Source organism: Eutrigla gurnardus (assembly GCF_963514095.1).
Source record: "Eutrigla gurnardus genome assembly, chromosome: 1".
Taxonomy (NCBI): domain Eukaryota; kingdom Metazoa; phylum Chordata; class Actinopteri; order Perciformes; family Triglidae; genus Eutrigla; species Eutrigla gurnardus.
The window spans coordinates 2,943,806-2,969,060 of record NC_139915.1 but is presented as its reverse complement, the minus strand read 5'-3'; the positions used below and the strand labels follow the sequence as shown (position 1 = coordinate 2,969,060).

The 25,255-nt window shown below is 44.5% G+C and overlaps 1 protein-coding gene across 1 annotated transcript in view; it reads left to right on the top strand.

The window, feature by feature from the left end:
- The window catches only part of kiaa1549lb (KIAA1549-like b), a 50,041-nt gene that overhangs the window by 16,936 nt on the left and 7,850 nt on the right, over positions 1–25,255 (top strand). Inside the window, exons 2-17 of the mRNA XM_084014216.1 lie at positions 1,693–2,049; positions 4,408–4,905; positions 5,042–5,157; positions 8,978–9,197; positions 9,500–9,633; positions 10,106–10,274; positions 12,690–12,749; positions 13,435–13,586; positions 14,065–14,236; positions 14,643–14,806; positions 15,713–15,748; positions 17,277–17,467; positions 20,040–20,170; positions 21,005–21,129; positions 21,944–22,173; positions 23,247–23,379. Coding sequence (XP_083870342.1) covers positions 1,693–2,049; positions 4,408–4,905; positions 5,042–5,157; positions 8,978–9,197; positions 9,500–9,633; positions 10,106–10,274; positions 12,690–12,749; positions 13,435–13,586; positions 14,065–14,236; positions 14,643–14,806; positions 15,713–15,748; positions 17,277–17,467; positions 20,040–20,170; positions 21,005–21,129; positions 21,944–22,173; positions 23,247–23,379 — 2,888 coding nt within the window. The remainder of the gene's footprint in view (positions 1–1,692; positions 2,050–4,407; positions 4,906–5,041; positions 5,158–8,977; positions 9,198–9,499; positions 9,634–10,105; positions 10,275–12,689; positions 12,750–13,434; positions 13,587–14,064; positions 14,237–14,642; positions 14,807–15,712; positions 15,749–17,276; positions 17,468–20,039; positions 20,171–21,004; positions 21,130–21,943; positions 22,174–23,246; positions 23,380–25,255) is intronic.

The following is a 25,255-nucleotide window of genomic DNA, read 5'->3' as shown; positions in this document are numbered from 1 at the left end:
CATGCTGAGGGTGGAAGGTGTGACGGGACTGCAAAGCTTTACAAATGGATAAAAGCAGCCCTCTGTGGATGTGCAGGGCTGAGAATAAAAGGAGAGGAGCGAGGACAGGGAGAGACAACTCCATGTTGGTCGTCTCGGTGAATGAATCACCTCAAGCATCTTCAACATAGTTACGGCAATGTGAAGCTCTCCTGTCTGTTTATTCACTTCCACAGAAACGCTGTAACATGAGCCTGCGTGTCGTCTTTGCTGTATTTTAGCACAGAGCTGGCATCTCTTGAAGAGGCTAATTCTATTTGTTCCACTCGGCCTCTATTCCTCTCCTTTGGGGATGCATACATGTCTGCCTTTGCTGTGCAGAACTCTGTGGCTGTTAGACCAACCTGCGGTGTGATGCGTGTTCACCTTGGAACAAAGGGTGAAATCATCCTCTAATGCTTGCAGTAATTGCTGATGTTGATGGCTGGCATGCTGGCTGTGGTTATCCTTATGTCTGGTATAGTGAGTATATAGTTTAAACCCTGATAAACATGCCTGAAGTTGGGATCCGTGGTTGTGTTGATCGGTCATTTTGACGACATGGTTTCATTTTCTAACTATAGTAAGACGTAGCCTATAGGTGTTCAGTAAAAGTCTACTTTTTGTTCAGCAAAGTGGCCGAATGTCACTTTTTTAATTTACATTCACAGCTTCTTCTGAGGTTTTTGAATAAATGTTTGTGGATACAGCTGCGAGCCTCCCCCGTGTGTGTGACTGAAATGGAAATGTTAGTTTTGAAAAGGTTAAAAGGCCAACAAATATGGATTGGAGCAGCAGATTTCATTAGTGGACACACATGAGCAGTTTCAAACATTCAGAAACATTTCAATATGTTCTCCAAAGTAACGCCAGGGTTTCCTTCATTCATGACCTGCTCCTCAAGATTCACACATCATTAATATGCTCATGTTTCACCAAGCACACACACACACACACACACACACACACACACACACACACACACACACACACACACACACACACACACACACACACACACACTCTCCCTCCGTGTCTCTCTGTCTTCGGGGAAGTTGTCTCTTGCCTGCTCAGCCTCATGCATCATGTCTGTTGTACACTTGGGTTTCTATTGAAGAGGGATTTTCACTGCTGGTTCGCGTCCAGTCAAGTGATCGGCCGAGGGCAGTGTCATCCAGGGTAACCGTGATGAAGGATGGGTCCCTCTCAGGGGGGGGTCCCATGTTGGGCAGAAGATTGAATGGTACCTGGTGCACATAAACCTCCCGGAGCTTTGGGCAGTGGGTTTTTTTTTTGCACTAAAGCATTTTCTGCAACTCCTCCAAGGTCAACAGGTCTTGGTGAAAAAAGACATCAGGGTTCATCAACTGCCAGCTCTCATTGCGTGTTGCTCAGCATGGAAGATAACCACTTGGATCCCAGGAAACACTCTGTAGGCAAAGTGGACTCTCCACCTGGAGGAGCAGGTTCAGGCTGCCATAGATCGGGAAAGCGCTCACTGCCTGGATAAGACCGGTAATCCAGAAACAGCTGTTTGGGTAGCAGGGCGTACCGAATCAAATTCAAGTGAATCACCTGAAACAGAATTAAAAAATAGCTTCAGCTTTAAATCTAGGCTTTCGTTGGTATGATTTCCAATATTAACCTGTCCCTTCACTTTTTTTCTGTTTACAGAAAAATCCATGGATGACGTCTCCGGCTCCTCGTCTCTACCAAGCGACCCCACGGCTGCTCCTGCTCCTCCATTGGCCGAGCTGTCAGTGGCAGAGAAGGTGCCTTTCTCGGCCGTCCATCCGGATGGTGACTCAGAGTCAGAGGGGGGCGGTTTATCAGGGCAACCCGCCTTTTCTTCTGTCTTAACCGTCATGGCAGGAACTGTCAAACATCCAGTGAGCCTTGATCAAAGTAGAACCTCGCCAACCATCACCGGTGACGAGACCCACACCACTCAATGGCCTTCAAATAGTTCCAGCCAGGGCTCAGAGATGTCCTCCTCGTCTGCGGGAGACGGGATCCCCATCGCCAGCTCAGGTCTGACTTCCAGCTTGACTAACGCGTTGCATCAACACACCACACCACCTCATGCTGTTGGGAATCACAGGTGTCAATGTCTTCATCAGCTCCACACACTTGCTCCGTATTCTCATCCTTAGTACTTATATTTGACTCTATCGCCTTCTGCTGTGTGGAGAAGGAAAGCTGCTGCATCTCAAGGTCAAAAGATTGATCCAGCACTCTGGGTTGGACAGTCTAACAACCTCACACTCCCACTATCCAGTCCAGTCCGGTATTGAAAAGAGCAATGAAGTGACAAAACACTCACGATAGTCATCAGCGGATACAATCTATGGAGCGACTCGAGCATACATAAGGAGTGCAAGCACAAAAGTGATCAAGATACCAGCATACAGCACATTTAAGATTTATAAGGAACCACTCAAACCCAGTGTTGAACTCTGTATCAGCCAATTATATTGAAGTTAGCACCTCGTTTCCCTCCGATCGAGAGAGTCAAGCTGTTCAAAGGCAGAGCTCCGTATCAGGCTATCCAGTGTCTAACCATGTCACACAGCAGATGTCAAATCAAACAGAAGCACAAAACAAGACAGCGGTAGATAGTTTTGTTTTGTTCACAGAAGCGTTGCCGATACAATCATCAATGAAATGACATGTTGTAAATACAACAGGTAACTATCTGCTCCGGCATGGTGTCCTCAGCCGTCGGGTCACGGAGCCCCCAGAGTTCCCGTCATCAATATAAATTACAACCAGGGACAGATAGCAGCAGCACTAAAGTTCACCCTCATAACTCACTTTCATTCACAAGACCAAGGCCGGAGTCCATCGCTGCTTCTGTCCTCACGTCAATCACCAGAACGGCAGCAACCTTCTCCACATCACAGTCACAGTCGCCTCTTTGGCCAAGTTACGCATTAAGACAATATCTTTTGCTGGTTGTGTTAGCAAAAGATATGACCTATAAAAGTAGGAAAGTCTCTCAGACCCACTGGGCTTCCATATTGTTTCCCAGCCTCCGCCCAAACACGACGATGAGGATAACAGGCGTCTGTCTGCCAATAGTGAGGTGAATTTTGCAGACCAAGTCAAATATTCATTATCGTCCTAAATTACTCTCACAGAGCCTTTTTCAAACCAGATCTCCTTACGTCACCCCCCCTTCGTTTTATACAACCTCCAAATAAATCTCACCAGACAGCATCCGTTGCTGAAATCTCTGCTCGTATCATAAAATCAGAAAGGGCTGGTCGACTTCCGAGGTGGAAACTACCGCAGGGAACAGTAAAACAACATTGGCCTTCCATGTTCGTGGCACATAGCACAGAAATATAGCGGGAGCTTCCACAGAAACAAAGAGTTCAGTTTCTCCTTTATTTGACGAAGAAGAAGAGTCTGGTATAATTAGAAACATTTGACAAAAAGGGTGTCCCATCAAGGCAGTTAACGACAAAGTTTCCGTCTTTCCTAACGAACAAAAGATTTCATCACGTTGACTAAAGCCTCTGGAGGGTTTGGCGAAGGATCTCCCACTGAAATCCGCTTTTCTTCAGTCACTTCTGATGTCGCATTAGAACAGAAAGACGACGTGATGCCCACAAGGCGTTTTGAGCAATCGTCTCCTTCCTCCCGGTCTGAAATCATCCCGACACCGAGGACAAACTCCTCTTATCGCTCAGGGACCGATCCCCGGTGTGAGGAGTAATAGATCAAATTTTTTTATTTAGGAGACAAAGAGCCAATCCCTCCATGCATCCTCTCCTGCTGCAGCTACTTCAGCGGTGGACGAAACAGCAGTGAATGGTTTCAGTGCTATTTTCAGCTTTGGCACAAAAACTAATGGCAGCATATACAAAGTGGAAAGCCACCAAGCCTCGTGTGGTTTCAAAGCGCTGCTTTTGAATTAGAAAATACATCTATTGGCTTTCATAGGGCAAATTCTAATTTACAAGCAGATGGCCCGTTGTATAAAACATCCAGAAGCTGGAAGATTAACAAGAGGGTCATGTGCATGTATTGAACTGATCCCACTTCAGTCGTAATTGAAATTCATTTTGTCCGGCTGATGGGGAACATATATCTTTTACATGTTAAAGGCACATCAGAGTTTGTCCCTAACTGATCTCAGATCTGTGGTAGCTGTCGTCATATAGCAAGGAGCCGCTGTAAACACAGGGTTCAGATGGTTTTCCCTCCGCTCTCACACGACTACCTCCTTTCAGCCGATGTTCAACATGCATCGATGCAAACAACTCCATTTCCCTGACACTGACACAAGGGGGCTTAAAACTTCCATCTTCTTCATTTCATTCATCCTCATCCTCATCATGCTCATTCAGTGTCAGTGACTGAGATGTGTTGTCGTCCATACAGAGGCAGGGACGGATGAGTTAACATCCAGAGCAGTTGCGCTCACGTTCCCCAAAGAAAAAGCAGCCAGCCTCGCCCCCTCTCAGTCAGTCAGGATGAGTCTTCCTGCCGGGCCCACCGAGAGGACATCTCAGGTATCGCCTCTGCCCCCTCGACAGGACGCCCCGACGGACTCCATCCAGCTCACCACCACAACTGTAGCTTCAATTACCAAAACCAACCGCCCCGCCACGACCACGCCTTCCCCGAGAGTCACCCCCGGAACCACGCAGTCTGCTGCCGCCGCCACCGCACCGCAGCCTCCGCCCGGCACCAGGAGAACCACCACCACCACCACCGCGGCCACCAGGACTCACATCAGCAGGAGAACATTCACACCACCTGTTCCCAGAACCAGCCCACCCAAGGTGGCCACCACCGTCTTTGTTTCCCCGTTCACCACCACCACAGAGGCTCCGCCACAACAGTGTAACATCACAGAGAGGCTGTGGGTCAAAACAGGTAAACCATACTCCTGCCACAGTCTTGAAAAGGAACGACTTAGTAGTAAAAGCTTATTATTTCTCTGCTATGTTTTGTCCAGTGTATGTCTTGGTTTCTCCATCTCTTTGTGTCTCTATCTCTACTTCCCTCTTAGTCGTTTCCATCTATGTGAGAAGAAACAGGCTGGACAGCATTCAGAGGCAGAACCTGCGAAGGGGACTAAGTCAGGGCCTCCGAAAGGCTCTGAATGACACCGCTGCCCAAGCACAGGTCAGACCGGCTCCATTACTGTTGATCCACGTCTGAAATATAAAGAGTAGAATAGCTGAAAAGGTATCCTCAAAAATTATCTGCTATGATAATGTCACTCAAGCTTTTCATACTGGTCAGCCAGATGTTTGTATTGTCTCCAGCCAGCATCAATACACAGATACAGATTTTAGTTGTCTACAAATCATCTAAAGTGGAATTAGAATCCAAATGAATGCCTTTTAGAGATGTTTATCTGAATATAATGACACATCATGTGTTATACACTATAAAATCCTCTGTTTATTCCTCTTTAAATGAATCAGTTCTTACTGTTGGCCAGGTGCAATGATTATGCAATGATTGTTTCACAAAAGTGACAACTTTTGTTTGGCGCTATAAAAGACAAGACATTTGCAAATTATACCAACCTAATGGGCGGCCCTATATTTACCTTTGAAAGGAATCGATTGACAGTTACTTTTATGACAGGCCCAAACTGTTGCTGAACAATCAATCTGTTTTCTACCATTTATCAGTGAACGGCTCCTGACTGGGCACTCGCTGAAGATCTGGTTTATCAGAGGGAATTAGACTCTCATACCGAGGACCCTCATGTAGGCGATGTGAGAAAGGACTGATATAGAAATGAGGTTGACTGACTGTGTCCCTGAAGGCAGTGGGTGATGATGTCACATATTTCAGTACCAACACTAAAGCAAGAGGACGATTAGCAGAGCTGTAGATGAGGACGGTTTGTGAACTAGATTCAGGTTTACCTTTGGCTTAAGACTGAGCATTCCCTCTACAGTAATGGCACAAACACAACCAATGACCTTCCTGTTTATGGATTAGCCAATTGTGGAACCAATCAGGGTCCCCCGCTGTGCCGAGAACCATTCTCCCTCTCCAATAAGCCTCTAATATCCTTCCTCAGTGTGACTTTCTCTGCACCTCGTGGCTGCGATCGTCTTTGGCGAATGCAGTTGATGAGAAGTAGAAATGGGTTTGAGTAAGTTCTCTTTAAGTGCTTTAGTGTAAAATGGAGCGATAAAGACTTTCTCTGGGGACGATTTGAGCAACTTGTTTAAATGCTTTCTATGCATACACTGAACATGGGGGGGGGGGGGGGGGGTCGATGGCTAGATTTAAATTGGCCCATTAGAGGCAAATAGAGCAAGAAACACTGGGATTCCTTCAGTACATGAAACAATTCTCTCCTTGAGTGTAGCGTTGTGTTAACTACATCTGTGTGTGCATGTTCTACCCGTGTGTGTGTGTGTGTGCATGTTCTACCCGTGTGTGTGCGTGTGTGTGTGTGTGTGTGTGTTGTCTCAACATATTGTATTTCTCAAAGTGGAAGTATCAAATAATTGAGAGTGAGGCCTGTGTATTTGTCCTGCCCATATGAAGGTCAATGCTCTCTCTCTCTCTCTCTCTCTCTCTCTCTCTCTCTCTCTCTCTCTCTCTCTCCTCTCTCTCTCTGAAGGTGTCTTGCTTCGGTGCACTCCTGTCACCCATCTCAACTTTGCTCGCGTTCCTTTTAGCAGCGCCGCTCTCTCGTCCAATGGGAAGCGAGCTGCTGGCGAGGGAAATTGCCTCTGTGTTTAATTATAGGTTATAAATGGTCGTGGAGGAGAGCGGTGCTAAAAGCGATGATGAAGAAATAGACTCAATGAGTTGAACCTCAAGTTAAACCCCATTTTGAACCTTTGAAGAAGACAAAAAAGCAAAGTACTTTTGTGTCTTTGTACTTTGGAAACTTTTACAAAACCGACTCTGTGGGATGGAGTTAGTGGGTGAGTTACCAATCTCTTGCTGGAAATGAAATCTCTTAATAACACCTTCACATGGTGGAAGCCTGAGAGGATGAAGGGATGATAAAGGGCTCCTTTCACAGAGCTCGCTACAAGGCTGAACTGTGAGGAGGCAGAGTGGCTCTCAGCTACAGAGAGGATCGGCTGCCAGTGTTTTGGCCGGTGGATCCCCTCGTCAGGCTTCCAACGGGGCTTAGATAACACACCTGAATGCTTTCACCTCACACACACACACACCTAGTTACACCTGTCTTCATTCCAGTTTCCGTGTACGTAGAGTTCACCATAAAGTCAAACCCTTACTGACGACACCGCAAAACAATTCAGTTTTATTTATAGTGTTGTAGTATCACAACAGAAGTCATCTCAGGACACTTCACACTTTGAGCAGGACTAGAAACGCTCAAGATTTCAGAGTCAAAACAATTTCAAAGTCCCAACATCACCCAGGGCCAAGCGTTACAGCGAGGGTGGCCAGAAAAAACTGCCTTAATAGGCTTTTAGGCAGAAATCTGGTGCAGCCCAGGCCCTTGTTGGTAGTAGTATAGTAGTAATATTAGCAGTAGTGGTAGTATTAACAGAAGCGTTAGTATCAATAGTAGTAGTCCATGGCAGCAGGCACAGCCACGCCGAGATGGATCCATCCCAACCATGTCGCAGGCAAAACACACACCTGTGTTGCTATGGAAACGAGGGCACACGGTGATACCAGGCCTGGCTGAGACGTGAAGGAGATAAGCCTCTTTGTGCCAGGGCGCCACATTTCTCCCATTTACCACGTCTCACTCATCATTAGCTTCGCCCCCGTCTACCCAGCAGCCCTTCAGTCCCTCCTGGTTCTCCCCACCATCCAGTGTTTGTATTTCCTCCTGGAGAGCAGAAGAGGACGGAACCCAGCGGCGATTGTCTGATTTAGCTTTATTGATTTAAAAGGAGCTCGTGAACTTGTAAAACAGTCCAGGTCATACACGTCGCTCTGGACTATTCAGACTGTTAACAGGTTACCAGGTGATTGAAGGTGAAGCAGCGACATGGAATCATTCATTGTTAATCCAGGCCCTGCTTTTGACCACATTCTAGTATCTACGGGGAAAACACCGGGGCCATCTTCATCATATTTGGAGAATTGTTAGCAGTCTGATAAAACTGCCAGATACAGCTTGTCAACCAGCAGATACTTTATCACATTGTTTATCACTTTTAATACCTGTGGTTGTGTTGTGGATGATGATCCCAGACAAGCTGCTAATAACAGTTCACTCCTTCAATCAATGGGATGAAGTTCCTTTTTATCCAACAGGGGTTACTAGAGTAGAGTATATTGGTCGGAGGTTTTTTATGCTTTTGATATGTATATTAAATATACATATCAAAAGCATAACTTTTATGGTTTTATTTCCTGTGTTTTGGCTTTTATTTGATTTTCAAGTACAATATAACAGTAGCATTCTTGTCTGGTTATTTCATATATATATATATATATATATATATATATATATATATATATATATATATATATATATATATATATGCTAATGTGTCATGCAGTATACTGAAGTGTGAGTGATATAGTGTTACCTCCCTGCCTGAGGGTGGTGCTGTTAGTCATGTGTTACATTTGGTGCTTGGACAGGATATTGACGGTGCATGCTTTAAAATGGGACTTGGTGAGGTCGGCTCCCCACCAGTCTGTGCTGCCGAGTGCTCGAGCACCCTGGGGTGTACTTATCTGATGTACCAACTGCAAAGCCTAAAAAGCAGTTCCTGGTAGTTGTTCGCCTTTTCGTCCTCCTCTAGTTTTATTTTGGGAAGCTGTAGGGCTGACACTCGTGAATAAAGAGCGTGGACTGGATAGCAGTACTGGACCTTCTTGGGAGTCTAGTTTCCCCTAGGCCAGCGGAACAGGGCGTTAAATTCCTCCAATATTACACATTTTTGCAATGAATGGTCTAACATGGAACAAACTACCGATATGTGTTTTTAACACATCTAATTCTCTCCCCTCCTTTCCCCTCCCCCCTCAGGTAGAGACGGTTTTTGGTTCTCCCAACATGACGGTGGCTTACCACGTGACTGGGGGGGACATGGTTTACCCTCCTTCTGTCGTGCTGGAAGGCTTGGACTCCTACGGCCGTGATAAACTGATTTCAGACCTGCGACAGTTCCTCCCCATGGTAACGGCCCTGCCCCTCCCAGTTGCATTATGGAGATCCAGCCCAGCCCCTGGCTTCCAGCTGAAAACAGGTCAGCTATTGTTCAGTCAGGATACAAGAAAAAAAAAGAAGTCAGAGATAAGCCTGAGACTGTTTTTGTGTCCCCGCTGTGATTCAGTTTTCAGGGGAAAGTAGGTTTGAAGAGTAATACAATAAACACAATCTTGTGATACCTCATTGGAGCTGGAAATGACAATATTGCTACTCTGGATTTACGTACAACAGACCTGAAACTATACATCATATTCTCATTGTTTCTAATAAATGCGCTGCTAAAGGTAACACAAACATGATGCATCCTGGGTGGTTTTCTGAGCTCCCTTTGTGTTCCAGTGCTGCAGTTTGTGGGCGCGGGCGACGACCCTCGGTCCTGCCGGTTCTCTCAGATGATGGAGCAGAGGCTGGAGAAGGTGTTTTCTGAAGCACAGGCCAAAGTGCTCAACACCAACAACAGACTCTCTGTTCAGGTACAGTCGTGTAAAAGTCACCGCGTTGGAGTTTGATTATTATTTAATGCATGAAATATGGATCAAAACAGTCTGAGGTCTGACTTTGATAAAGACCGGATGCCACTTATCAATATTACCATGTGGTTTAGATGATTTGGCAGCTAGAAAATGATGCAAACTGCAAAATATGTCTCCCTCGACAAGAGCAGATTATGAGACGCAAATGAATTATGTTTAGGGAGGCAATGTTTGTATTCATTTTAAAGTGCATCCTATATTAAAGCTCATTTGATGGTAATGTGGATGAAAAAAATGATACTTTTTGCAGTCTTGCCAATTTCTCAGCCGTTGTGCTTATTGATGATTTTCATATTTGTTGATCCAAGACAAGAATAGATTTTTTACAGGATTTGGGTTTGCACATTACAGTAATGTAATCCCAAGCATCTTCTGTGTGCCTGGACTCCCCCCCCCCCCCCCCCCCCCCCAGATTCTGGGCGTCTCCCAGGCAGCAGCTTCCCCTGCTGTGTCGTTGGTCTACGCTGTAAAGAATGGGACTGTCTTCCTTAATGGCACCGCTGCCTCAAACCTCCTCGGCCAGCTGTCAGCTGAGCTGGTGGGCTACTTCCTCTTCTACCCGCCGCTCGTGATTGCTGAGCGTAAGTCACAATTTGCATTCAGAAATAAGTCTGTTTGACAGGAATCGCAGTGTTCCAAAAGAAGAGACGCCAGAAGAAGTCATTGTACTTTTACTTGTTTTCCCCTTGTGTTCCAGTCTCACAAAGCATGCTGGTCTCATAATTTGGTTTTAGACCTTTGGACAAAGGAACTATCATAGACTATAATAAAAATCAAGACTGGATCCAGCCTTATAGTTGATTCAACGTAGTGAAAGCTGGTTTATGAGCATCGTTCTGCGTTCACCTGAATCTCAGCAATGCTAGAACTCAGGCATTCGATCACTAAGCCTGACTGACGTCCAGTTTCTCAGTAATTGGATGTTTGCGACTGCTCTTTTGCTTTAACCATCACAGTTGTTTTTTTAATGATTGAGTCACTTAAAGATAGTTGATGCAGGGACACGACTAAGCCCGTGGCTTTCATCTCAGCCTCCTCGGAGGGCAGACTCAGCCAGGCGCTCCGTCTTCACTCGGAGAAAAACAAACCAGGAGTGAAAGAGAATCAGCAGGAGTCTAAACAGCAATGTTAGTGCCATCCCAATGTGGAGCTTGTTTCCAGTAAAAAGAGGAATATTTGGCAGATGTAGAACTCTAAGATACAAGTGAGACGTCACTTTAATGGTAATCTATTCACAGTTAATTCAGAATATAGGTTCAGCAAAGGAATACACACCAACAACTGGTCCGGGGATTTAAGCTTTTTACACACAGCTTCACCCACGACCCAAAGTCTATTTTCTTCTGTTATACTTCCAACTACATGATGATGTCATTCTGTATTGGGACGTGAGTGCTGGAGGACTGAAATGCTGCTCTTCCCTTTTCCAATGATGATGTTCATGGCAGCTACCGGCCCAACGTAGGCTGCATCGGAGGCTGACGGGAATGTCATCAGTTCTGCAAACATGTTATATGTGCAGAAGGAGTCTGGTGAAAATCTATATGAAGACACAATGGGTCACGTAGACTTTGGTAATCCAGAGGAAGTCCCTGGATTGGCCCATGCCTCTGGTTACACATCTGTTCAAGTAGAATAACTTCATTTGACAGGTTTCTAACCAGCTGTGCTTGAATTTCTCCAGACATTGGTCAGTTTGATGAACAGCATCGTAGCTGTCGATGCCTGTATTAATACAAGCTGAGCCTAATCATTGTATAAACTGAGCCTGGTGAGTAAACAGGCTGCCTGGCTGGACCATATTTAGCCGAATTTAGAGCCAAACAGACTCACTGTTTTCCAATGAGGGACACAAAAGAAAGAGTGGGAGGCAAACAAGGGAAGCAGCTGTTTACTAAGAGCATAAACTGACATGGATACAAATCCAGCAAGACGGGAAAGGAGTGTGTGAGAGTCATTTTGCTGTTTGTTTCGTTAGCTCGGCGTTAGTGATATCACACTGTGGGAGGTGTGAGCGTACATGCTGGCACCCTTCAAAAGCAATTATCACAGGAAATAATGAACAGTCGGGATACTCGGACCACCTCGACAGAAAAGGCCGGGATCTCACACCAGCCTGCAGCCCCTTGTTGCAGCTGGTGCTTGTGAGACCCTTCGCTCGTCTCTCAGGTGGAAACCAGTGGAGCTGCAATTGTGTTGATGCAACTTTAAAGTGTGTTGCCCTTCTTAGAATCATGTAATAATGTCTTGCAAAGCATCTCCCAGGGTCTCATCACACAACAGCACAGGCTCACCGATATTCAAAATGATTCGTATTTATCGACACTGATGGACTTTAGCTGATGCTGGAGTCCTTACTGTGCCTCCCCCCCTCCTGTCATGCCTGAGTGTGCACTTCTAGCCTGCTTTCACAGGCCAGTGATACAACACACACACACACACACACACACACACACACACACACTGCACCAGCCTTCAGCACAAGGGCTTAATCAGGCAGGAAATAGATGTAAAGAAACCCGAGACAGCCGCAGCTCAGGTAGCTGATACCTGTCCTTCTGTGTTCGTCTGACATGCTGTGTAACGAGGATTTAAACCACATTGTTCAACCTCAAACTAATGCAGCGAAAGAAGAAGCTCTGCTTGTAACGCATTTCTGGGGATCAAGACTCTGGTGGGGATTTGAACAGTTATAAAACAAATAACAGATGATTATTTGTGCAGACTGAATCCTGATTGTGCTGACTTCGATGACATGCATCTTACATGTTGGAAAAGATGCTACAATGTGAATTTAACTACATCTTTATCTTGTGTCTTTTTGTTTTTGTTTCTACAGTAAAAATCAAATGATTGTATTAGAATATTGAATGGAAACGTCTCTGTATTACATAATTAAAGGAAATCTAAGTGAAGGTTAAAGGGTAAATGTGAGATGTCTTAATTCATGAAGATTAAAGATCAGGAGAAATGATTGTGCTTTGATGTCGTTGCAGCACTGGAGTATCACAATCTCAACACCTCCATAGCTACCAGAGACTACTGGGTTATTACAGGTCGGTATATCCTTTATTATCTATTATTTTAGCTAAATGTTAATGAACTTCTTCTGGGGGAACTTAGGTGTTAATGATGACATTATAATGCTGCAGTGACTTACAGTAAGTATCTGCTAATCAATCTCCGAATCACATCATGTCTTTCTTTACTGCTCGATGGCACAAAAACAGCTGAACAGGATGCATGTGAAAGAAATATGAATCTCAAAGAGGGCACCGTTTAAGGTTGAACACATTATGCAATTTAAACGGCATCCTTTCACATGACTCCTGGATTGTTTGTTGTTTATTATTTCCAGCTAAATAAATATATTTGGTCGTGTTCAAGGGCACACACACACACACACACACACACACACACACACTCACACACTGCCGTATCCCGTGTAATGGATGGGCTTTTCAGATCAGGCTGTGTGGCTCTTCACCCTGGCCGACTCAGTTCAAGGTCGTCCCCTATATAAAGGGATTCACTCACAGTGAACAAGACGTACAACCCAGATTATTATTTCTACTGTTGATAAAACAGAACAGATTAAAGCTGCATTATATTTGACACAGAGACACATTCACATTTCTAATTTTGCCTCAATCTCTTCTTTCTTTGTGCGACTGTCTTTCCTTCCCAACAATTTATTTGATTTATTTCTTAACAATCCTCCTCCTTCGCCTGCTTTCGCAGTGATCCAGGATGTGGATAACGCCAGCCTGGAGGGACAGTACCAAAGCTTTGCCAGTCTAATGGAGCAGCGGCTGGCAGAGCTGTTTGTGTTGGCAGGGCAACAAGGCACTCGTTTCAGACGAGCCACTGCTGTAGGCAGCTACACCGTTCAGGTAAGACACTGGCACGGCGGCCCATGGGAACGTCTGGTTTACTCTGCAGAACAAACAGTCTGCGATGCACAGGGTTAAAGAGTGAAAACACTGAGTCACGTCGTTCTGATGCTCTGCCTAAATGCCCTGGCTTGTTAGTGAGACGTCTAATCAACGCATTAATCCCATAGATATGTTTCTTATTTCTGACGGGATGAATATTTCATGAGATGTACACTTTGATGCACATTTCTCCTGCCCACTCTGGCATGATTACTTGTGGTCAGCCCTCGGTAATTAGGGAGCTTCTCAGCTCATTATCTGCTAATTGCTCATCAAAACAAGCCAGAGGTTGAATGTTTTACAAAACTCTCATCTGTCCATGGAGTTTTTGTCTCTCATGAGACTCCCAAGCCCAAATACGTGGTAAAGCTTTTGTTTTCTGTGTGTAAGCCGCTTCATAACGATGAAACCTATCACCTTCCCCCCCCTCAATCAGATGGTGAGTATCCGGAGGGTGTCAGCACTGAAGAATCCAGCAGAGCTGACCTACTATGTCCAGCACAATGGCGTTCCTTTATCGGGCACGTCTGCTGCCAAGGTCCTGAACACGGTGGATTCTCAGACCATGGCGCTCACGCTGGGCTACTTCGTCCAGCTGCAAGCAGAACGTGAGTACGGCAGCCTTCTGAGAAGGAGGCAAATAGAAACAATGGCAACCAAAACACATGCGTTTAAAGAAGAGAGTGTGCGGCGATGAGGGGAGAAGGAAAGGAGGTTGAGAAAGCGCTTTGCTCTGTAATCTCTCTGAAATGCTCCCGGGTTGTTTGGGCTGCAGTGCTGCTCACTGCTAAGAGAAAAGGGAGATAAGGGAGGGGGGGGCACAGAGACGCCAAACTGCATTCTCTTATAGATTGTTGCCTCCAATAGCTGAATCAGGCCCACTGTATATCAGCGTGTCATGAGCGTGGGTGTGACGGATGCTTGTTGGAGCAGGAGAAGCAGGCTGTGTGTTTACTTCCTGTTTGGAGTCCACTGGATTCCATGTGATGACGAAGTGACTGTTTCTCTTTTCAGCTGTGGTGAAGAACCCTCCTAATAACCTTTGGATAATTGCTGCAGTGTTGGCCCCTATCGCCGTGGTAACACTCATTATCATCATCATCACAGCTGTGCTGTGCAGGAAGAATAAGAATGACTTTAAAGCTGATGCCATCGGAAACCTCAACCCCCGAGCGAAGGTATCTCCCTTTCTTTCTGTGTCGACTGTCCTCGTATGTTCGTGTCTGGACGCTGCAGCTGAAACTGTTTTCATTATTGATTCTTGGTTTCAATCATTTTCGAGCTTCTCAAGTGTGATAAACCAAAGCTTTACTTGGTTGTATATGAGCCTCGGTGTAATTTAAAGGCATCACGTAGCACTCTGGTATCAGCTGTAGCAGCAGACCTCAGAGCAGCTTCAGGCTATGACACTGACTTCATCCTCCATCCTCCATCCTCCTTCCTCCACCCTTCACCGTATAATGTCGTTTTGTGTTTTCTTATGTAGGAAAACTGGAACTACAGATTGCATTTCGTACTGTGCAACCCTGTTGTACGACGGCAATAAATTGATCCTTGAGTTTATATCATTGATCATTTTCTACTATTACAGATATGTTACATTTGCACCATTTTTTGTTTTTGAGATTAGTGATGCTTCATATCACGTTTTCAAAACGTGAAAAGCATAGTTAACAGATAATAAGTGCATAGTAAAGGATTTATTAATCCTAACGATGCATTGTTCTGTGGCTGCAGAGAAGCAGAGTTAACTGTTAATCAGTGCCCTATTAACAAACAGTTGCTGAAGAATCTATTCATCTTAATTAAGGAGGTTTAGCAATAGCATAATAGGTAATAAATTAGTTCAAAATGGTATCATAAGGCTTTTATTAATGTTCTTAAGCAGTCTATAAACTGTTAACAAGCACTTATACTTGTCTTAACACGTATAAATATGCAAGAATTGTGTGTTTTTTACGTTGTATCCTGTATCATCTGCATAATGCCGAACTCTTTTAACGTATTGGGAGAATCCTGGTCACACTTGAAACTTGAGCACCTCACGCACACACGCTGTTTAAAATATGTTCTCTTGTTTTCAGATGGCGTATCGCAGGGATGTAGGCTATTATCACCAGGTATCCGCCTCTCTGTGTTTCCTCTCATTACTGAGCTCTTTTTTCATCTTCGGGGCTTAACTGTGCCAACAGCGGGATTTCTACGGGATTCTGGGCAGACATCACCTGTGATAGATTTCAATACATCCTGCTGTGATGATGAAAACTAAGGAGTGACAAACCTTTCACAATGAGATTTTCTTGGATGAAAGGCTAGTGGGCCGATCCTCCGTACAGCAGTCTCCAGATTGCATATTTGAAAGACTAAGCTTTGTAGGGAATGGTTAGAATGGAGATTCTTTTTTTTTTTCAATGTGTGTGTGTGTGTGTGTGTGTGTGTGTGTACTGACTCCAGTCTGTTTTGTGTAGAGAAGATTGAAAACTGTTTCCACCGTTGTAGCATCCAGGGTATCATCACAATGTCATAATCTAAGTTATCTCTCCACCTCTATCGCTGCTGTTTCTTCTGCACCATTAATGGTTATTTCCACTGTTAACTTGTCAATGTAGATTCATCTAAATGCAGAGGTTACTCAGCACATCCTTTAATTTATGGAATTTCATTTGAGGGAGAGTAATAAAAGGTTCTATATTAAAAGTCTGTAAAAGTCTCTTCAGTGCTGCTTTCAGAGCAGTCATTACTACACAACATCTAACGTAAAAAAAACACCACCAAAAAGCTTAATTTAATCAGATATGAAATATGATAGGATTGCTCCTGACAAACCTTCACATTCTAGGTGAATAAAGAGACACTTTTTTTTTTTTTAATAAGTAATGTAAAAGCTAAGAGAAATATTTCTAACACGCTCAAAAATAGAGTGGCTCCTAAAAATTAAAATGAGGCTGCACTGCCTGTTCTGCATTACATCCGCCGTCTTTCATCACATAGCCTAGTTAAAGCTCCCACCTTTGAGGCCAGCTGCAAGAGCACTTATACTTGGTGAGAAAACTGGATCCAACGAGAAGCTTTGCTCTATATATGTGTGTGTCATAGGATGCAGAGGATGCATGTTCTCCAGCCGTCGCTGCATCACATATTGATTTCGCTCCACATCTCGGCTGCATTGAGACAGTGACTTATATCCCACAATTTATGACACTGCAATGAAAGTAGTCTTAAATATCTCAGGATGTGTGTGTGTGTGTGTATTCATGTGGGTTTGAATCCTTTTGGCCCCTTGCTATACCTTCACCATAAAACATGTTGACACCCAGTGTTAGGTGGAAACCATGAATCCTCACTACTGTATTTCAGTGAGAGTCTGCAGATCTCATCGTGTCGCCGCCCACTGCAAGTCATTTATTTGACAAGAATTTGGATGAGGATGGGGAAAAGCCTTGGTTAAATATATGCTTATGTATTTAAAGGCACAGTAGAGCAGTAATCTCTGTTCTGTCCTCCAGACATCTCTTTTTCTTTGAGCTATGTTAAAATGTTTGTATGGTTGGCTAATGTATGTCTCACATAGAGGTGTATAAATAGAAATCAAATGTAATACTGACTCTTTTTGTCTTTCTCTTCTGTCACTCGACACCTTTCCATCAGCCAGTCCAGGGTTTTGACTATGCCAAGCAGCACCTCGGCCAACAGGGGGGAGATGAAGAGACCCTGCCTGCCAGTCAGGATACCCTCGTGATGTCTTTGCAAATTCGGGACACGCCACTTTCACTAGAAAAGGCGCTGCAGCAAGACGGGACTGCCAATAAGAAAAGCCTCACCTCCGACAAACACAAGAGGTATCATCATATCTATATTTACCGTGTCATGCTGGGATTTAAAAAAAACACAGAAATAAAATCGGTGTAGAACCAACATTCATGACTAAAGTTAAACAACTTAATGCTTCATCCACACACTTATCTGACAGTAACAATGGCGTCTTTCCTATCGGCTCATTTAATGTACAAGTGCAGCATTAAAGCAGTAGAATTAGCAATCAAGCTACGAGCGGACAGCTGTCATGATTTAACACTATGGTTACAGAGCAGCAGTATGGAACCCTTGTCACACTGAGGGGCAGCAGCAGCATGTGTGTGTTTGCTTTGGTGGTTGGACTCTCTGAGCCTTGTTAGAGCACTGGGTCTGGGTCTGTGAGCGGTGGGTTTAAAGGCCCCTCTACTAGGGGTACTGCTTCGTGGATGGCCTTGCTCAGGGGTGTCTGAGTGGAGGAAGGCCTGCTTGCCTCTTGGTCCTCTATCTCAAACATTGTGCTGTGTTTTCTGAGGGATGTGACTGCTGGCTCCGTGTCACATTCAGTTCTTGGTGCCCCGTCTGGGGGGGGATCTCATCTGGTCCCTGGTGGGTGGGTTTGGACTAGTTTTGGTCCGGGCCCAGGTCGGGGTGCAACTAATCCTTTGCCTCAAGTTTTAAACAATAGCAACGCCTGTTACAGTGTGGAGCACGTATTAATAGAAAGTAACCTGGATGTAACTCCACTTCTATGAGTACGTGTCTGATTACAAACCGACCCGGGTCCGTGTGGCTGAGTTTGCAAATGGACATGAGCCAAGTGGCGTGTGATTTATATAGGGGGAGGCTCGGCTTACCAGGATGTAGATTTTCACACTTGGCTCAACTTTTATTAGTCTGAGCTATTTTTATGATTGCAGATGATAACTGGCTGAATCATCTCAATTTATTCAGACATATTTTAAGCAAAGACTGACTTCCCTCCCACAGGGTAGTAGATGTTTACAGTATATGTGGTGTGTGTGTGTGTGTGTGTGTGTGTGTGTGTGTGTGTGTGTGTGTGTGTGTGTGTGCACCACTGTTCTGTGAGAAAGCTCCCAGGTCGCATAGAGAGGGAGGCAGGACGACACCAGCCCTGTTGTCTGTCCTTCTTCTACCCTGATACCCTGAGTGATGGGCGCTCATTAACAGAGTTATCTGTGTGGGCAGGTGGAATTGAACATTTTCCTTATCTGACCTTATCTGTCCTAGCTCTGTTTCAGAAATGAATCGCCATGTTAAATCATGCTAAATTATTTAATCGAGGAACGCAAAAGGGCGTCATTTTTCAAAGCCATGGAGGAAAATGAGATCAAATGAAATGCATGGAACCGAATAGGGACTCTATGGATTTGAGGTCCTGCAGCATTGATTTTGGAGACTCCTGAGGCAGAAAACATTGTATCATATTTATCAAAGTGTTTGTATTAAAGCCCCCCTTCTTTTTTAGAGTTTAAAGTCATCATTCATTACTTTATCCAGTTTTCAACCAGACAAAAGCTATTATCCGTGGACACAGGTTGTTTGTTCTTTAATGTCTCTTCCCTGCGTTTTCAGGAAGATAATAACATTATAAATGAAAAAGCAAGGGATCAGATATGCTGTGAAATAAATGAGTCTGAGCCTGGTTTACTTTAATTAGCCTCACGAAGGCAGACCACATCTCAAAAGCTCAGTTCCCATTATGAATGAATGGAATCGGGAACATTCACCTAGTGGAAAAAAGGCAGATGAGTGGATCGTTGACTCGGGTGTAGGCTGGGTGAAGTGCTCCCTGTCATTCACCAGCACAGCTGGCTTGTTTGTTGAGCCCTGGCAGACAAAGAGAAACGTGTGGATGATGCTGTGAGCTTACATTTGGATTAGTTACTGTATTATATAACTTAGATTTAGATATTTTCTACTACTAAATTTGAATACAAACACATTTTAAAACATGCATGCACGAATGCTGTCCAGCAATTCTGACAATTCTGTCCAGTTTGCTTCTTCTTCTCTGAAATTCCTTCACTTTTTGTTGTACAAGGGTCACACATCTGCCCGTGAACATGAACCAAGTTCAAACCTGGAATCGTCCAGTGTAAATGTATTCTCCATTCATTATTACACATTCCACGTCTTGGACAGCTAGCGGGAGCAGGGAGGACGGCCGCTGTTCCTCGGTCTCTCTGGTCGCCGTTATCGTTGTTACCAGACAATTAGGGGATAGACCGCGGTGCTTTGATGTCACTGTCAGCCTCGTGGTCCTCTGAGCCGCCGCTTGATCAGCTCTAATTCCAACTACAGTGCGGCTTTTGAAGCTAGTGGAACACGAATTGGATAAAGCAATTGTTTGTCCAATTAATGGAAGAAAGAGTCTTGCTTCGCGCACTGGTTTTCAAACATGCATGGCACGTAAGGATATATACATAGTGGAGACACACACACGTAAAACATGTAAAGGTACTAAACACACACACATGCAAGCATGCAATGGAGAGGGGAAGGTGAGGTTGTTTAAGAGAGGGATGACATAACCTGGCTGTGAGCCCAGCTTCCGGAGAGCTCACCGCCTTTTCCTGTTGCTATGGTTACTTGCAGCAAGTTGCCGAGCGAGGACGGTTCCGTCATCAGCAACGAATCAGAGAAGCTGAATTCCAGCAGGGGCCTGACGGTGCTGAAAGTCACAGCGCAGCAGAAACTGACAAAGGAGGAGACGTGCAAGAGCGACGGTGAGATACAAATGCAGATGATCTTACAGCTCCTCTGCAGACAAGGTCAGGTGTGTCATTAGTGCCAAAAAATATCGATTTTTCCCCATTCTCTTCCCATGAAGCACGTTTCCAGTCTTTGTTTTATATAAGTACCCTGAGGGGAAATGCAGTGCAGCTTCTTTTTTTTTTACAGCCACAAAGGTTCGGGCCACTCAGCAGTAAGCAGAGATGGACCTGATGAATATGCATGAAAGAGACACTCTGCTGACATGATACAGGATGTCAGACTAGTTGATGCTGTGACACACGGGCAGACGCACATACACACTCATTCACTAATGCAAACATTGAGCATCTTCATCGTCTTATTCTTATATAAGTAAACGCTCCACGTGTGGCGCTGTGAGTTAAACTCATCAGTCTTTATAACCTGCCTGTAAATTGGATCGAGCTTGCCGGATTGTGATTTTCTTAACGTGTTGGAATTTGAATAATTCATCCGCTGAGTTCAGGGAAACTGGAATTGAATCCAGTTTTGTCTGATGTGGGATAAGGAATCAAAGTGCAGAGTCAGCTCCTTTCATCTATGACGGAGATGCATCGCCACAACCTTTTTGAAGCCGATGCCGTCTTTTTGATCCATCGTCTCCGTCCACCGCTTCACTTGCTGACGGACGACGCGTGTTTGACATAACCTCACAGTGTCGGCCACAGATAGACAGGGTGATGAGAGGGGGGGGGGGACAGAGAGACAAAGGGGAGTGTGACAGTTTGTTCTCCTTTTGACTGACAATGTAATGATTAGAGGTATTTGTAGTCTCTTTGTGAGTGAACATCCTCTCTGTTCTTCAGATCCATATGACACCTCCTCTGGCTCCCTGCAGCTCATCTCCATAAAGCCCACGGCGGCTCAGCCCCACTACACACACCCGGCCTCCTCCGACCGGAGCCAGGACTCAGCCGTTGTCAATGGAGAGGTGAAACACATGCACACGTCCATCCGGAGAGACACACAGACTTGCTTGAACAGATTCAACACTCATTTAACAGCTTCTTCATAGGTGACGAGGATGAGCTCACTATTACAACAGTTTGGGTTATTTCAAAAACAGAAATGTTCTTTATTTGTGTTTTTTGTTTGTTTTTCTCACTGGTTTAAAGTGGGCAGTGCTCAGCTGGAAAAAAAGGTCATATTTCTGTTCATCAATCAGAGTTAAGCAACATTTGCATCAAAATATGACGGGTGTTGTTGGCTTACAGTATAGACAGAGCTGTTAATTAGATCTGGTTAACCAGAGTCCTCATGAAGCAGATTAACTAACATGGTGAGATTCTTCAAGAAATGATGACTGAACAGGTTGCTGGGGCTTTTAATCAAATGTTTGAGGCATTGTATGATGTCATCTGATGACCTCTGGACTAGATTAGAATACAAGTGCAATGTTTAGGTTGGAAGGGGCATTTTCTCTTGGTAATGTAATTATAAACATTATACAGTACTCTCTAGTGTTTGTTATCACCAGATAAAGGCACAACTAGAAACCACTGGTTCAATAACACAGTTTTGTTCCTTATGTTCATAATTCTTTTAATTTAATCTGTGAATTTTAATCAATATAACAAACTGAGCAGTTTAATTTTCAGAACTTCTTATTCTTATGAACTCTGGTTGTTCACATTCCTTTAGAGACGAAGCAGAATCAAACCACATGCAGAGGAAGGAACCTGGTGTCTGTTTGTGTTCTGATCTCCTCATGTTTCCTTGTATCACTCGCACCGTCCTCTCTGCAGGTGAACTTGGCTCTGAAGCAGAAGTCGGACATCGAGCACTACAGAAACAAGCTGAGGTTGAAGGCTAAGAGGAAGGGCTATTATGACTTCCCGTCCACGGACGGCAGCGGCAGCGGTCGAGCCGTGGTGCAGAGACAGCGGCCCGGCCATGAGAGGGCAGCCGGTGAGCATGGCAGACCACTGGAGCCTGATGATGAGCGAGGTTCCACTTATGTCAAGTCTCACAGGAGGTGAGGGGAGAGGGGAAAAGCAAGTGGAACCTGGGTTTGGTCAAGTGTAAACACGAGGGTGTGAGGATAGCATTGGTTCTGGTGGATTGGGTTTCCCTGCTCACCCTCGCATTGCTTCATTAGTTTACAGATAAGTAATGTTCTCATCATGGTGTCTTAGTCAGCAGTGAGACCCATCAGGGCTGTCTGATTAATTTGAAGTCCTGTTGTTCCATAATGGAGGTACGAGGAGGGTGTCCACTCTGCTGGTTGACCTGCTTTATGCACATAAAGATGTCCTTGTTTACCCTACAGACCACATGTCCATGTTAGCTTAACATGTAGCCACACTGGCTGCCGTCAGAGCGGAAAGCAACGTTTTCATTTTGGTGTGTTGACTTACAGTAGCAGGGGATTGGATGGCTACTTTTATATCCCACCATGGTGAGCAAGATGAGGTTTTACTGTTAAAACGTGTCTACGGCTGATCACTGACACCGACATGCTTAACATGCCTAATTAAAGTCATCATCTCAAAGCAGGCAGGCCGATATACATCTCGTCCTTTGATTTTTCATTGTTGCTTTGTTTTGTGAAATGCTATATTAGTATCGCGGTGTGGTATTTACTTTGCAATACCACAAGGATATCCTCAGCAGCATATGGCACATTATTATTTAAACTGTTGATTCAGCTCTTTTACTAGATGTCCTTCTGAGATATCCTAACATACTCTGTGTATTTGGTCCTGTAGAAGAAAATGTGTTACCTCACAGTTTTATTTTCATCTCATCCTAATCTCCCTTCCTCTTGAACTCATCAAATGTCCTGCTGCTCCTATTTGATTGTGGTTAACTTTTGTTATCCTGATAAGAAGATCTTTTGGTCTTTCCCCCTTCCTGGACCGACTCTGAAAACATCCTTATCTCACATTGATTGAGTTCTCCACCCCCTCCTATTCCCACCTGATACCAATACACCTGCCTTTCACTAGCACGCATTCGGAAACTATGGCTGAAAAGTCAGATTTTCAGTGAATGATAACTGCCCTAGGTCTGATTTGTACTGAATCCACCTTTTACTCCAATCGACAGGCACTCGCAGGTCGGGCAGACGGCCTATCGCAGCAGACAGAGTCTGAGCAGCCCGAGTCCTGGAGGCACCGAGATGGACCTGCTCGTGATGAGGGAGAGACCCAGGAGAGGCATCCGCAACAGCGGCTACGATGTGAGTCCCACCTCATCCACAACTGGCCCCTCTCCCAAAAAACATGCAAGATCCATGTTTAGCATTTTGAAAACATTGCACCACATCTAACAAAGTGATTGAGAGGGCAACACTGTTAGTACCTTTTAAATACTATTTAATTCATATTGAGGTATAAATGATGTGCTAGGGGTGTACTTTTCAAATACAAATATATGTATGTGCTTGTTACCAAATTCAGATGAGAATAAAACAAATCCAATCTAGTAGGATGGCGTGTAAAAATAGAAAAGATCATTATCAATCGCAGCTTGTCAGTTGCTAAATCTGTGCCTTATTGCCCTATTTAAGTCACTGTGCATCCACTGAGCTAGAAATCAGACACGTTCCTCTCAGGTGTGGTTTCAAGTATGCCGCAGCAAGAAGGGAAGTGGTTCATTCATAATTAAGATTTAGGATTTATAAAGTCTTTTCGTCGTGATATGTAATGCATCTTGGGATGACTGATTTATGCCTCCACCCTTTATTGTTCCATCATGGCTCCGTGTAAGGCTCTTCCTGTCATGAAGCCAGACTACTAGTGAGCTCCCGAGAGCAATCGAGCAGACCATCCCGAAAAAAGTGTTTTTATTCTGAGCTGTCCTTTTGTAAAAAATATGAGCAGCGGTAGAAATATTTCACTGAACTGCCATTGACCTGCCAGCCGTCCTGCCCAGTCACAGGAGGGAATACATCGGGGTTACCGGCGTGGGCATTGTGGCATCAGCAGTGACTTACCGGGACACTTAGGTGGTGGATAAATAATACATTAAGTTATTTATATAATTTAGATATATAAGACTCTTGGGACAACAAGGTGGCTCATGGGCAAACGTTAGAGTTACACATTACAGAAGACTCAAGATACATATATGTGTGTGTGTGTGTGTGTGTGTGTGTGTGTGTTTCCTTGATTCAGACCTCCCGTTGCCATGAATCAGTTTGTATTTGCTGTGGCTAAACTGTGTAGCTAACTGCTCTGCTTGATATATGGTGCAATAGCCCGTACAAGCGACACAGTCCCTTTTCACATCTCCTGTTGATTACAATGGGACTAGTGTGGCTGCAGGCCGCCGCCACTGCAGATCCCTCCGCCGTGTGTTGCAGGGCGAGCTGATTTACGAGGTGCACCGTGGGTAGGTCTCCTGTGGCTACCCTCTATTCACACAGGAAGTAGGGCAGCCTCAACTTGTATGCATTTATCACCGAATGTAAGGACGATAGATGGAAACAGAAGCTGGTAGATGGAGGAAGAGTACAGGGTTGAAAGATTGAGTGAGGTAGCAGGTAAATGATTAAGATGGAGATGCAATGAATATTCATGGGAGACAGAATAATGGTTAAAACATACAGTATTTACTGAAGTGCAAATAAGAAAAGAGAAATGGAGAGGGAAGATAAATAATAGCATTTGCAAACATACAATAGACCTCCAGCAACTGCTTAAATATTGTTGGATTGCTTAGAATTACAGACAATTGCAGGTAAGCCCTCACTGAAACACACTTCCTGGTTTTGCTGGCTGAATCTACTGTGACCAAGCAGCTGGATCAAACTCGTCCAGAAACTCGACATGCAACATTAAACAGCCTCTTCTAGATCACTCAGCACCCTGTCAACATCCCACTGAGACAACGACAGGACACGTTATAGAATGTGTGTCTTTCCAGCTTCCTCAAGGTTGATATCCTGCTTGTTCAATGAGGAGAGGTTTCATTTTCTAATGCTTAAATCCTACTTAATATCCTTTTATTCTTGTACATAACAAAGATTCCCTTCTGTTTGTACATTGTGTTATGCAATGGCTCATACTGCATCTATATTGTGTGTGTGTTAGGTCTCATATCATCTTGTGGAT